Source organism: Cuculus canorus, chromosome 2 (genome assembly GCF_017976375.1).
Source record: "Cuculus canorus isolate bCucCan1 chromosome 2, bCucCan1.pri, whole genome shotgun sequence".
In the NCBI taxonomy this organism is placed as follows: Eukaryota; Metazoa; Chordata; class Aves; order Cuculiformes; family Cuculidae; genus Cuculus; species Cuculus canorus.
The window spans coordinates 108,261,951-108,276,827 of record NC_071402.1 but is presented as its reverse complement, the minus strand read 5'-3'; the positions used below and the strand labels follow the sequence as shown (position 1 = coordinate 108,276,827).

Genomic DNA, 14,877 nt, shown 5'->3' with positions numbered 1-14,877 from the left:
GTTCTGTAGAAGATTAGACCTCCCTAGCCTTTAAAATCTGCTAATCCATTCCTCTGGCAGTTTTTATGAGAGAAAAGCACTCTGGTCTTTTAAGAAGAACCTGAAAATGCTGAGGGAGCAAGTTTGACAGAAACACACATCTTGTCTGATGAACTAAGGCATTTGCAGATCCAAAGTGGATCTGTCTGCCTGAATTTTCACTCTGCAAAGCAAGCGGTAGTTATCAATGGGAACAAGTGAAAACTGTGAAGAAGACATTTGAGTAACAGTGAAGGTGTTTGAAAAAACAGACTTTCTTCCAGCTATAATAAACAAGCTGGGTAAAAAGACCAGAGCAGAATGGGTGGTGGTTTCCCTGCAAGATGCAGCTAGGAAGGAAATCGTGTATGACTATGTAAATATACTGACAACCCGTGTGTCACAATCAATAGAGCAGCTTTACCGAAAATAAGCAATGCAAGCAGAAAGATGATGTTGCAGCATGTCATGTAGCTGGCGTGTTCCAGTGCAAGTTGTGTACATGGTATGTAAATCAGGTTGTAAGTACAGGACTATGAGCCCCCTTGGACAGAAAATGCTGTAATAAATACTACTGTAATAAATATTATAGCAAGAGAAAATGTTGTTAACACATATTGCTATTCCTGAGAGGGCTCCAGGAGAAAGTCTGTCTTCCATGTATTTATGTGACTTGAGGTTACTCTTCATTCGTCATTAGAAACAGAATTACTCACCCACTGGAGTGCTTCTGAGTGTATGTTTGGCTGTTTGAAAGAAGCAGCTTACTTTTATGTGTTAGTTTAGAGCATCCTTAACAGCCATCATTTGTTACACTCAAATGTATGTTCTTCCCCTACAGATTGGCTGGGGTTCCCAGCTGCAATTTGTTTATTTTGGAAATGTGAAAGTGGAAGCAGAAGTCAAAGAAAGCCAAAGGGGTAACAGGTGCATTTTGCAGAGATTTTCAAGGTTTTTCAAATGGTGAGGTTTTTTTTTTTTGAGTTAGAGTCAGTGCTTTCGGAATTTCTTTTGTGCAATGGGATTTTTAAGAAATTCCCTTTTCCATTTGAAAGGTCAGGTTTGTGACTTGGTCTGTCTCTGCTTCTGTCAGTCCCACTGGCATTAGCCAGAGAATGGGCAAAATCCCAGTCTGTCAAAAATCAAGTTTGAAATGTTTCTGTTTTCATGAAATGGGAAATTATGAAGAAAAAGCGTTTTCCAGATATCTTTTGATCTTCTCCACAGAAGATTTGTGGTTTCTTTCCAAATAAATTCCTTCTGTGAATTACTAAAGGATTGACATTTTCTGCTGATACTCCTTTTGTTTCTGTGATCTCTATTGTGTTTTGCATGACTCTTTAGATATGCAGGTAAATGCATATCTAATCCTCTCCTTTGATAGGCAGGTAAATGATTTGATGTGGTCTTTTAGGATGTAATCTAAAAGTACCTATCTCAGACCTCACTGAAAAGACAAGGGGGAGTTTGTAGTACCACTCTGTGGTTCCCCAGCCATTGAGCTTGCAACTCTGAAGTTTATAAATGTATTATTTGTATTAATGAGGAAAGTATAATTTCACATAGGTGACTAACTATGCAGCTGCAAAATGGATTATTTTGGAAGTGTTGTGTATTGATACAATGAAGAATATGCTCTTAGACCTAGTAGAAGTACTCTGTCTGGTTCTCAGGGCACATCATCAGGTATTTATCACCTGTATTTGAAAAGTGGACCTCAGTAGCTTGATATTGACTTGTCAAATTGTTACAGAACATGAATTGAAGGAATCTAGAAACTGTAGATGAAAATGTGTAATGACAGCTTTGTCTAATTTGCTTTTCATCAGCATGAGATGTAACAACACAGAACATAGGTTAGTGCAGGAACAGTGCAGAAAATCAGTGTCTTCTGAAGGAAGGAGTGACAACATAAAATTTTGATCAGAAAGATCACAACTCTTTTGAGTGTATCTCATTAATATAGTAGTGCTTCTAAAAAAATTAATAAAGGTTTTCAGTTATTGTAGGCTTTTGTAAGCCCATGGAGAAAACCTGCCAGTTTGTGGTTTAATGTGGGAAGCAAAGCTGTTTCCTAAATTTGACTAGGCTTGCGCCTCAGCGCTTATCTTCCCTTGATCACACAACGGGAATTTGTTTCCAGAGAGGCCTCACGTTTCATAGCCTGCCCATTGCGGTTTTGTGCCCCTGGAGTGCATCTTAACAAAACAGTCATGATGAGAAAAAACAATATCCTTTCATTTGGAGCTTAATTACATGCTCTGATAATATCTGGGTTTCCCTTCCTCTTCATTCATAGCAGATGAAGAATTTGTTTTCACTTATTTTATCTTTCATTGAACAAACACTTCTTTCAAAAATATTTTTGACATTCTGTTTACCCTAGACAGGGTACTCTAAATAGCTGAGCTGCTCAGATGGAGTTAATTTTCTGCTCTACAAAAAACAACAAAAGAAAAATGAGCAAATGCTATAGTTTAGCATTTCTAGTGCTAGGAAAGTGGTCTTGAGCTGTTCACTGGTTACTTGGTCGTATCTCAGTGCTGTCCTGATTCCAGATCTTTTAAAGTACTGAAAGAGTTTTTTCCAGGGAGAAAAGAATGACAATATGTTGGAAAAAGGAATATGAGTAGGTTGCTTTCAGCTTTCTCAGAAAACTGTGCCAAGTTTCACGCTGTGATTTAAGTGATTTCATAAATGGTGGTGTAGTTTAGTGTTAATTCAAAGTAATTCTCTGCACTGTAAAGGGTGCAGTGAAAATGCTGGTACCATTTTGTGTATATTAGTACATCAGTTTGCATTTTTGTATATCTATAATCTGTTTAGAATTAAGAATTTTCAGTGAATCCAGGCAACAGAGTTCTGATTCCTAGTTTGTTTGCTTGTATTGATCTTTTACCTACAGACTGTTGCTAGTGTATTCAGTGCTGCATTTGTGAGGCACACGGAAAACTTTCTTGTAGCTCATCCAGGATCCGATTTGCAGTTTCCTGAAAGGGCTACCCAGGAGGGCAAGCAGTTATTCAGAATGTAGCACAAGTTGTAGTGGGAGCATTGTCTTGGGAACAAGTGAATGTTTTCCCTTTTTGAGGTTGAATGGGGATGAAGCAATGGTTTCTTGGTTTCCATCTGGTTAGTTGTGCTCAGAGCTTCATAAATCTCTCACAAAATAAATAAATAAGTCCAGTTTGATAGCAGAGGGCAGTACTGTTTCTTTTGAACGTATGGTGATTGACCCCATACGGATAGTAATAGAACCATCAAGCGATGAGTGGTAACAAATCTCAGTAGTCCACATCTCATACAGAACTGCAGATTCTCATTCTCCTTTTCTAATAACAGGCCACCAATGATCAGTCAGGGATACTGTACAAGCCAGTCTTGTCACTTCTCCAATACTGATTTTATTTTGTAAGAATCACTTGACTGTATCTACTGGAGTAGGATTTTGCTGTTTGTTTGGTTTTTTTTTTTTTAAAACTGGACTCTAAAGAGATGTTCTTTAACGTCAGTATTTTATGGAGCTAAGATAATTCAAGTCACTGTTTTGTTTTTTGCTCTAGCAACCAAAGTATAAAGCTAGCAAAACAAAAGCTTAACCTCAGTCATACATTAGCTGCCTCCAGAGGTGGAAGTTCTCAATACTATGCAGACCACAATGAAAAGCAGATGCGTCATTGCTCTGGTTTTGCGGAATACGTTTTGGCTGATGCATACATCCATGTGGATGTGTGTGTGTATATATATATATGTATACACACACACACACACACGCATACTCTTCCGTGGTACTGCTATGTGAACTTTTTCTGTAGTATGTCCTGCAATTGCAAAATCTGGTAAGGCTGAAGTTCTTCATGGGTCACCAGGTAAATCGTCGTGCTCATTTTGCATGAGGTATAGGGAAAAAGTGCTGATTTGGGTATATATTGCTTATCGTGTTTGACATTTAGACAGAACTTACTGCTCATGTTTAATACCTGCTCCTGCAACATACATTTCCTCCAGTAACAAACCTGTACTGTCCCCAATGTTTCGTGTGTAATAGACTGCTTTTTATTGAAAGTGATTGCTGGATAGGACACTGGTTTTTCTCTTCACCAATGCCTTGCTGAGTATGGGTTTTAAATTACATATTGCACTCGACCATCCACAAATAGGACGAACAATTGAAGTTATCTGATAACAGGAGATCTATTTCTGAAGGCATAATTTCTGTGGTAAATACCTTGGGTGCGTGATGACTTTGTTAATGTTCTAATTCCTAGGAACAGTAGGTTAGAAAGTGCTATCGAATTAATCTTCAGCTTTCAGGGCCAGATCTATGGTCAACAATGAACTATTTCAACAGGTGGGGAAAGTATTTTTTTCTTTCGCTTCAGGCTAGTACATGCAACTTTCAGCTACGTGCCTGGTAACATTTGTCTTTTGCATTTCTCTCTGCCACTGGTAACTAGTATTTGTTTGTGCTCCAACCTTAGGATTCTGCTTTATGCACACATACAGAGATACCTTTGTCCTGGGGGCACAGTTCCATTGATTTCAAGGATGCTTCTTGTAGTTACAAAAGGTTTCGGTTTATATGTCTGCAAAAGTGAAAGATTAGATTAGAACTTCTGTAGATGTTGTGCCTCATCTTGCTTTCATGTGACAGTTTCATAAACCAGGGTAACTTCACTCAAACCGAGAGTGTCTCCCTAAGGTAAACACTGTGTGAAAACAGAGTTGCTCTTTCTCCATTGACTCTTCAGTTCTGTTTACAAAGGGTTTTGAACATCTGGGTACAATTGAAATTACTGATAGTAATAAAAGGCACCAGATTTCTGTGGGGTGAGTGATAAGATAAGGGGTATTTTTATGTCTATGTTGTGCTCTGTTCTGTCCTTTTTACTTAAAAGTTTGAAGATATAGGTGGCTGGGTGTTATATTTATTGTTTAGTTATGAAGGATTTATGTAGAGAAACTACATTTGGGGAAAAGAGGACAACTTACAGAGAAGCTTTGAATTTATGGTAACTAACTGTAACCAGAAATGACTCTGTTGTTTCAATACCATAATGCAGAACAAAAAGGGTTTTCTAGAGTGTACTCATTGTTTACTACTCAAATGCATTCATTATTAAAATTTAACTTAGTGCTCTGTGCCATATTCATGAATTGTGATATGTGTGGAAACAGAAGCACTAGAGATGGCAGTTGTCTTCCAGAAGGAAATCAGCATGAGCAACCTCCTTGACCCGGTGCTCACTGCAGTAAGTGCTTTTTTCGTACAGGACAGTTGGTCTCATCCACATTTTTCAACTGGGCTTCATAGGGAGAAATATTGTTATGATATTACTCCTAAACTGTGCTTTGCTGACACAGTACCTCTGTTCAAGGACCTCTCCTTGAATCTTTTGTTATGTTTTTCCCATCACCTGCATCTCGGCTAAGCTGTGGTCATCAGCTGAGAGAGGTCTCTTAGCACTTCTGCCATCATAGGCTTCAGTGTGAGAGGGAAAAGGCAGCAGCTCAGCTAATGTAGAAAAGCCCTAATATCTCAAGTGTTTTTCTGAGTCCTTAGTCTAGACTGGCTGTGAACTTTGCAGAGAGAATTGTCCTTGAACACACATTCGATGGCAAGACAGTATAACCAAATGTTGTAAAATTCAATAACTTTTCTCCCTGTGGAGTTATTTAAAAATTTACTTGGTGTGGATTTGGTTTTGGGGCTGCTACTTCTCAATTTTGCACTGAGACATCAAATGAATTCCTAGATCAGCTGAGGGTTTCAGCTTCTCATTGGCCCTTGAGGTTTAAGTGTTTATAAAACTCTACCCAAAGTTTAGCTGTGATAAAACCCCAACAAGAGAGTTGCAGGCAAGTGATATTCGCAGAACCACAGAATGATAGGTGTTGGAAGGGACCTCTGGAAACTATCCACTCCAACCTCTCTGCTAAAGCACGTTCACCTATAACAGGTTGCATGGAAGCATGTCTAGGTGGGTTTTCAATATCTCCAGAGAAGGAGGTTCCACAGCCTCTCTGGGCAGCTTGTTCCAGTGCTCTGTCACTCTCAAAGTAAAAAGGTTTTTCCTCATGTTCAGTATAGTCTCGTATTTTCTTCATATGTGGGTAGCATAGTACCTATGAAGACCAGCTGCAACGATGGTTGGTGAAGGTAGAAATCTATTTGCATCTGTTGCAGGACCGGTGGTGTTTACTCACACCTTTTATTGATTTAAAAGAAAAAGGTGCAAAACCTATTTAATTTCCTCTGATGGAGATGGAGGAGAGATTGGACTTCAGTTTGAAGCATTTTTACCCATGTGCAGTCTAACTGACCCCAGCTGTAACTTCCACTATTAATCAATCAATAGCAGTGATTCATCCATATAGGTGCCAATTTTCTGTAACAAAAGAAAGGCTCCTAATGTAAAAGGGAAAGTCAGTGACCCGGACTAATAGGGTGAGTGCAACCCCATCACATTCCTTGCCCTTTGTATGATCCACACACCCTGAGAGGAAGTGCTAAATGCTTTTTCATTTTTTTAATATATATTCTCTCTGGTACAGGAGATAGAGAAATATGTCCCTGTGTACCTTTTTGGAATGCAGATTATGTCTCCCTTGACTCAAGTTAATAAAAAAACCAGCATCTTGAAGGGGTCGGGGAATGAAAATTACAGGCCTTTTCAGTCTTTTCCGGCTGTTTTTTCTTTCCTCACTGACCATAGAGAAATAACAAAGTGCAGTCATTAACAAAGAACCTTAAGGCATGCAAAAAATGATACTTGCCTTATCCTGGAATTTAGTTTCCTTTTCTTGATCACTTAAGAGAAAAATTTAACTGTTTCTGCTACATTTGATGTGTAATACCATGGCCGGTGAATTCGAAACTGTGGCAGAAATTTGCAATGTGTTTTTCAGAACTGCGTATTACCGGCAAGTCTGGGTCAAGGGAATGAGAGATGCAGCTATTTAGCATTTCTGAATGTCAAATTTCTTTCTCTTTCCTTGCAAACACTGTTAGCCTCATATCCTTCATGTGTATGTATGTATGTGTGTACAATTGTGATTGCTTGTATGTAGTGTATACATATGTCTGCAGTCTATCTAGATGACACAGTTTGTGATACGTGATGTAATGAGGTGGTGATATTCTATCCAATTAAGTGATTACATCTTGATATTTTCCCCCCTTATATTCTTTCTTTTCTCTATATTTTTCCCTTTTTTTGGTGTCTGTTTTTATTTTTAGTGTCTCATCCTTAATGTGAGCAAGATTATAAGGGCCGTGGTAAGGATGTTGGCAGCTTTATAGTTCTCATCCAACAAAACAAACTGAAGGCCATACCTTTATTACAGTTCTTAAACTGTTTGTCATATCTTGTGGAGATGAAGGGGTGGCTTTGATTTGTTTCCTTGTTTCCAGCAGATCACAACAATTCTTTAGTTGACATATTCTGATTTGACAGTTAGGCTGCTTGATGTATGGCAGGCACTGGAGGAAGATGGCAGCGGCTTGGCAGCAGAGCTGCTCCGGCACTGCAGCACGCCGTTCGCACCCCATGATGTTACACTTTCAAGCAGCAAACAGGGCCTGGGAACTCCTCTGTGAGTGGGGAGATTCCTAATCCTCTTCTCACTGCAAGCAAACCTGATTCATTCCAGATGTTCAGATTTAATGACTCAGAAAAATGGTCTCTTAAAATGAGACTTAGAGACCAATCTTGTATAAGCTTTTGGAGGAAGAGACCTGAACTTTTCTGTTGACCTAAAATCAGTGAGGTTTTTCGGAGTTTATTAGTGTGTGATTTTTGTGAAGGATCAACTACAGTGTGCTCTTAATTGTCTGCTGAGAAAAATGTTATTATGAGCATCATTTTGATATGATGCAATTTTAAGAGATGAGTGATAGCTTTGGAAAGGAGTGACATGGTATTTATTTTGATATTTTTTGTGGATTTAATTCTAAATAGAATTTCATTCTGAGCATTTTTTAGTATTCGATAGGAAGGAGAGTATTCTCAGTTGTCTTGACTTTATGTGAAATCTCAAAGTGCTGCTAGTACCAATTCAGAGATAACTCCGTAGCATGCATTACATTTAGTATCAACCCTGCATAAGATAAATATCTTGTTCCTTTGCTTACTGAAGCAATACTTCCAGATTTTACTAATGGGTTTGATAGATGCTGATTAAGTTTTCAAGTGATTGCAAGAAATGAGATTATAAAGTTAATAAGAAATAATTCATAGTAATGAATGATTATTTTATTTCTTTGCTTCCAGTTATACACTTTTGATTATTAGAAAATCCCAGAAGATTGTTTAATGTCTTCATAATTTGTCTGCTTTTTAAAAGTGACTGTTGAATTTGGGGCTAAAAGGGTTAAATGCTTCCAAGTACTCTCATGTATTTATGCCATTAGTTTGGTGTATAAGGAGCATCAAATCGGATTATTTGTAACTCCCAAACTAGTTTTGCAGTCAATACTGTGCTGCATACACTTTTGCAAACGTTTCTTTGCACAGATAGTTGATTACTAGGATAAACTATAATGTTTAGAAAGCCAGGTGTCCAATTATTGGTGGGATTGGTTGGTGCCTGCAGTTGATTGTGTAAGAAAGCAGGCACATCCTGGAAACTTATGTCTGCCTCATAAGAAGCTGCCATTGAACTGTAAGCCGTAATTTTGGGCTCAAGAAATGAAGCTGATCATAAATGAAGTAAATACAGGAAACAAATATATATAATACATATATATATGCTATGAACATATGCTATAAATATTGTCTGTGTTACATATAAAGTTACGCGCACAATCCACAGCCAGCTGCTTTCAAAGCCTGACTCTTGACCATCTTACTGTGAATATCCTGCTCACCAAAGCGTGCAGCTGCTTCAGTACCTGCCTTCAGAAACTTGTGCCTGGAAACTCTTTGCCAGACACGGTGCTTATCTTTACACTTACACCTGGTATGTTTCCGACTGTCTTTTACTGTACTTCTACTTCCTAGACCTGCAGGTCTGTGCATTGATATATTTTCCTGTGATATATCTTTAGCCTTCATTCTTCCTTGTTAGCTCGTCTTCTGGATAGAGTAGTATTCTTAAATGTATGCCAAATATCAAATAATAAATGTGTGTATGGATATTTGTATTTACCTCTCCATTTGCATATCTGTGTATGTGTTCATAATCTGTGATGCTTTATTACAATATTGCATTAATTCGTGATGTATAGCTATTTTTAAAATTCAGCCATTCCCTTTGTATTCCACTTACAGAAGATGACTCCATTGTGTTAGGTTCACCATAAACACTCATAGAAAGATTTGTCACATTCAGTGGATGGTGGTTATAATTTTCATACATTTTTTGACTTACACCTGCTTATGGATTTTATTTGACCCTCTTTTCTGTTTTTTCTATCCATAGCATAACTCAGGATTTTCAGAAAGTTACTAGAATGTTAGAATAACTTTGAATTATTGAGAAGCAAAATGAAATAGCCTGTGTATTTGAATGTGAGCATAATATCTTGCATTTGTTGCATTTCCCCTGTCATATCACTTTACTGTCTTCAACTATTTTATTCTCAATAAGATCATATTAACCATAAGTCACATGAAATAGTTGCACATGGGGATCCTTACAGTCACAAAGGGCAGTGTCAGAACGAGGAGCTGCTCATTCCCAGCACAGCCTCCGCACACTGCATTGGCCATTCAGCACACCTGAATTACTGACTGCTGAGCTTTTAAACAGTTAAGATGCAACATTTCCACAGCAGGAGTAAAAAAGGTTTGGAGTGTGAAAGTTGTCCAATTAAACTGACATAATTGTTTCTGCCTACAGTGTTGATGACAGAACTGCCTACCTGGCCCTGGGAGCGGTGAGGAACGTCTCACTTAACATTTCCATCTCTAACGTTGGGGATGATGCCTATGACACCAATGTTTTCTTCAATTTTTCTGGGGAACTCTTCTTCATCAAAATGTGGCAAAAGGTAAGAAAGGCCAACCTCGCTGTGAGCAAGTCTCTTGACTTTAAACCAGTTGCAAGATGTAGGGACTGGGGGAAGCCTGATACATGACTGAAACTTTTACAAGTTTTTCCTGTTTATGATTGGCTTGAATTTCTCCCAGGCTCTTTACCGAATTTGTTGGGTTTTTTTTTTTTTTTTTTTTGTGGGTTTGATCTATGTAAATTATACCCTTTGTGATTCTGTAGAAGACACTGCACTGTTATTTGGGGTTTGTTTGAGGTATTAAGAGACAGAGGGAGACTGTTTCGGAAACCCAAATGGTGCTGAAATGCAAAGAGTGCCTCTAGTTTTGGTGTTGTCACACTGTGCTCAGTAGTCCTGGTTGTCCCCTGACCTGGGCTCCTATGTTTTTCTCCTTGTTGAATCCAATATACAAGGCTGTTCTTTGCGCATGTTCTCATGCACATCTGGACTGTGGCCAAGGTGCATCACTAGATCCAAGAGCTCAAAAGCACTTTTGATTTCACCTGGGTGGAGTCAGGTGAATATTTTTGAGCTTTTAGTCTCTTTACATTTAGATTTAAATACTTGGATGTTTTCATTATATGAGTTCATTTAGAGATAATGTTCTTAAAATACAAACACTGAATCAAGCTTTTTACAAACTGAGGGCCGTGAAAGCTGTCTAAGTGTGAGTAATGTGAAAATAATTGTGCAGAATGGGAGCTGTACAATCGTAACAACATTCTGTCTGTTTGTTTCTGCTTTTCACAGTCATTTGTCTCTCTGCTGGAGCTTAGCTTTGCTTTGCACTGTAAGCCATAAAACCAATATTTAAAACAGTAGTGCAGTTGTTTCTAAGAATGGGGTTAACTTGGTCCATTGAACCAATGACATTTTGCCGTTATTTGTCAAGTTTTATGTTAGATTTCTGTTATTATAAACCTTTCAATTTCATACATTACATAATGAAGCAAAACTTGATAATTTTTTATACATGTTAATTATCTTGGTTTTCAGTTTTGACTATTAAGTTTAATACTGTTGCAAGCCTCAGAAAGTTGTTTTTGTGTTATAAGCTTCATTTTCAGATATTATGTGCTGCAATTGTGCGGTTTGTCAGCAGGGAAAAAGCAGAGGATAAAATAGAAATGTCTTATGCTAATATGCAACTTCTCCTTAATGGAAGTTTATGTAGAGACTTTCAGGCTGTGGTCTGGCTCCCACCGAAGTCAGTGGGTCAGTGGGAAGTGTCCATTCCTTTGCACTGGTGAAGGAACAAAACTTGATGTATATCCTCTTAAAAGGTTGTTGTTGGTTTGTTTTTTTAATTCTGTGCTTACGTGTTGAATATTTTACATACATGGATTAACTGAAACACCAATTGCCTTTGTTGTTCTTGGCCAATACTGTCAGGCAACAAGCTGAAGATGATGTGCTGTTTCCCTTGGTATTTTACCTTGAGTGTGGGTCTATAGCAGACTTGAAACATCTGTGCTGAATGCTACCCAGAAAGAGCGGTTTCTGGAAGCAGATCGCATTGTTGTAGGGTTATCTCATTATTCAGTGTGTCTTCTGCTAGTAGAAACTAGCATTTTCATGAAAAAAAAAAAAGTAAAATACAGCACACATGAAAGAAGCATGTAGACTTCCTACTTCTTCAAGTCTTGCAAACAGGATCGGGACATGGTCTACTATTATTCCCATGGTTGCAGTGTTCTTGTGATTGATTTGATAGAGTTTGAGTTTATTTCCTGATAATTGTTTTAGTAATAATTTTGAAAGATCGAGTCATAGGGTTATGTTGGGCTCTTTTACTTCCTCTCAGTCAGCTTCTGCTTCAGGACAAACTAATGTACTGTTGCCCTCATCATTTGTCCAGTTGGGAAACTGGGTTATGACCTCATAGCCTTAATTATAGTGTTACATATTCTCTAAACTCTTTGAACAATGATTTGTTTTGTAAAATACCATGGGTTCCATGTTTTATAACCTACTCTCGTCCCTTAACATCTATGCATAAAATGTACTGTGCATGTACTTTAAATAGATTTTGTTCCTAGCTGAACATTGTCCAGGCAAAAATCCAGAACATAAGGCCAGAGTAAAAATTAAGACTCCTCAGATTTCCCTTAGTGGAGAAATTTTGGAATCAAAAGTGCTTCTTGTGGGAAACTTTCAGCAGCAATGCCTTTTAATGAATAATGCTAAAGTGGAACAGTCTCTTCCATGTGATTAATTGATCCTTTTTCTGCAAGGTGACTCTGAGAATGATGACCACGTGGTGGGCTTGAAGCCTTTTTCTGGAGTCCTTTCAACATGCTGTGAATCCCATTTTTTTTCCCTGTGTCTCCAGTGAGGGCATTCCTAGCAGATTCATTGTAGTTTTGTTTCTTTCTATAGCTTGATGACAATGCAGAAGTTTTATGCTAGTTTGTTTTTCCAACAGGGTTATTGAGACAAAATGCCCCACCTTGTGTCTGAAAATAAACGAATGTCCTAGCTCAGAGGTGATGATAGTAGTGTTCCCTGAAGAGCATTAGTGGAACTAGCACCTCTTTCCTTTCTGGAGACTGAGATTTCATGAGATGTGATGGATAGAAAGACTACTTAGTAGAAAGACTGCCTTTGCCACTTTTATACGAAGTGAAAAAAAAAAATTCTGAATGATATTTAAGGGACTCCATGTATTCCACTGTCTGATTCAGCCTCTGGCCTGGACAGGCGCACACTCTCCTGGGTTGAAAACTGGTTGGATGGCCGGGCCCAGAGAGTGGTGGTCAATGGAGTTAACTCCAGCTGGAGGCCAGTCACAAGTGGAGTTCCTCAGGGCTCAGTACTGGGTCCAGCTCTGTTCAATGTCTTTATCAATGACCTGGATGAAGGCATCGAGTGCACCCTTAGCAAGTTTGCAGATGACACTAAGCTGGGAGGAAGTGTCGACCTGCTGGAGGGTAGGGAGGCTCTGCAAAGGGATCTGAACAGGCTGGACCGCTGGGCCGAGACCAATGGGATGAGGTTTAACAAGGCCAAATGCCGGGTGCTGCACTTGGGGCACAACAACCCTATGCAGCGCTACAGACTGGGGGAAGAATGGCTGGAGAGCTGCACGGAAGAGAAGGACCTGGGGGTGCTGGTTGACAGCCGACTGAACATGAGCCAGCAGTGTGCCCAGGTGGCCAAGAAGGCCAACGGCATCTTGGCTTGTATCAGAAATGGGGTCACCAGCAGGTCCAGGGAGGTTATTCTCCCTCTGTACTCAGCACTGGTGAGACCGCACCTCGAGTACTGTGTTCAGTTCTGGGCCCCTCACCACAAGAAGGATGTTGAGGCTCTGGAGCGTGTCCAGAGAAGAGCAACAAAGCTGGTGAGGGGGCTGGAGAACAAGTCTTATGAGGAGCGGCTGAGAGAGCTGGGGTTGTTTAGCCTGGAGAAGAGGAGGCTGAGGGGAGACCTTATTACTCTCTACAACTACCTGAAAGGAGGTTGTGGAGAGGAGGGAGCTGGCCTCTTCTCCCGAGTGACAGGGGACAGGACTAGAGGGAATGGCCTGAAGCTCCATCAGGGGAGGTTCAGGTTGGATATCAGAAAAAAATTCTTCACAGTAAGAGTCATTGGGTACTGGAACAGGCTGCCCAGGGAGGTGGTCGAGTCGCCTTCCCTGGAGGTGTTTAAGGAACGGATGGATGAAGTGCTTAGGGACATGGTTTAGGGAGTGCTAGGAATGGTTGGACTCGATGATCCAATGGGTCCTTTCCAACCTTGTGATTCTGTGATTCTGTGATTTTCCTGTTGTGCTGGCTCCTTCCTGGCTCCATGAACAAAGCCCAGCATTTTCTTTCCGTAGTTCCTGACAGACAATACTGCTCTTGAGAGGCACAGTATGTGGCACATGCCTCAGAGGGCTGGCTTCTTATTCCTGCCTGCGCTCCTGGTAGTGCTTTTAACCCTCTTATCACTTGTCTTCTTTTAAGGGGCTGGTTGTTTTACAGGTGCATGGGAGCACTGCAGTGAATTTCGTAATGTATCCACTAAGAAAAATATTTATTTTGAAATACCATGAGATTTAATCATGTTCTCTTTAAAACAGGAAAAAAAACCCAAAACAACCCAGATAGAAAGGGAGAAAGGCACCTTACATAAAAACCTTAGAAAGGTTTTTATTTCTTTGCTATGTTGACAAAGAAACCTGATCCCCTTTTACGTGATGTGTAGACTTTTGTTTTTAATGAACTTATAATCTTAATTCAACTGCAGGAAAACAACTTGTTTTAGAGTCTAAAAAATCTGCTTAAGTGAGGTGATACCACTTTCCTATGGAAGAATGCAGTGTTGCCTGTGAGATGGTTGGCTGAAAGCCCTTGTCAGCAACAGGCACTTCTCTAGCCATTCATTAGCTGCTGTTCAGTGCACAGGGCTATTTTCAGTAAAGTGGCAGAAAAAGTGCTATAAGCTGGCTGGTAGTAACATTTAAGGTGGTAGGGCAGGGCCATATCTGCATTAAAACAGCTCAGGTATGGCATGAGATTTTATAGCAGTTGTATAAAAGTAGCGTATGTAACATAATAACAGTGAAAACAACAGCAATAACCCAATATGTATAACATTAATCTCTCATTGCTTTGCAAAGCCAGGCAATAATCTATCAGCTAATGCCGTTTCAGTGCTGCTTACAAAGAGTAGGTCAGGAAATCCCATTTCTGACTGTCATTTCCAGCCATAGATTGTTCCTAAATTTCTGACAGGCTCCCAGCATCCAAAGCCAGCTTTGTGTAACATTGCTGCTGCTTCTCACAGCAGCTTTTGCAAGCACCGGCTGAGTGAAGTTAGTGGGACTGGGCCAGGGCAGGGTGAACAGTGAGGTTATGATTTCCACAGGTGCGGTA

General features: G+C 39.6%; 1 protein-coding gene across 1 annotated transcript in view; it reads left to right on the top strand.

The window, feature by feature from the left end:
- The window catches only part of ITGA9 (integrin subunit alpha 9), a 215,866-nt gene that overhangs the window by 126,567 nt on the left and 74,422 nt on the right, over nucleotides 1-14,877 (top strand). The window contains exon 18 of the mRNA XM_054060077.1: nucleotides 9,862-10,012. Coding sequence (XP_053916052.1) covers nucleotides 9,862-10,012 — 151 coding nt within the window. The remainder of the gene's footprint in view (nucleotides 1-9,861; nucleotides 10,013-14,877) is intronic.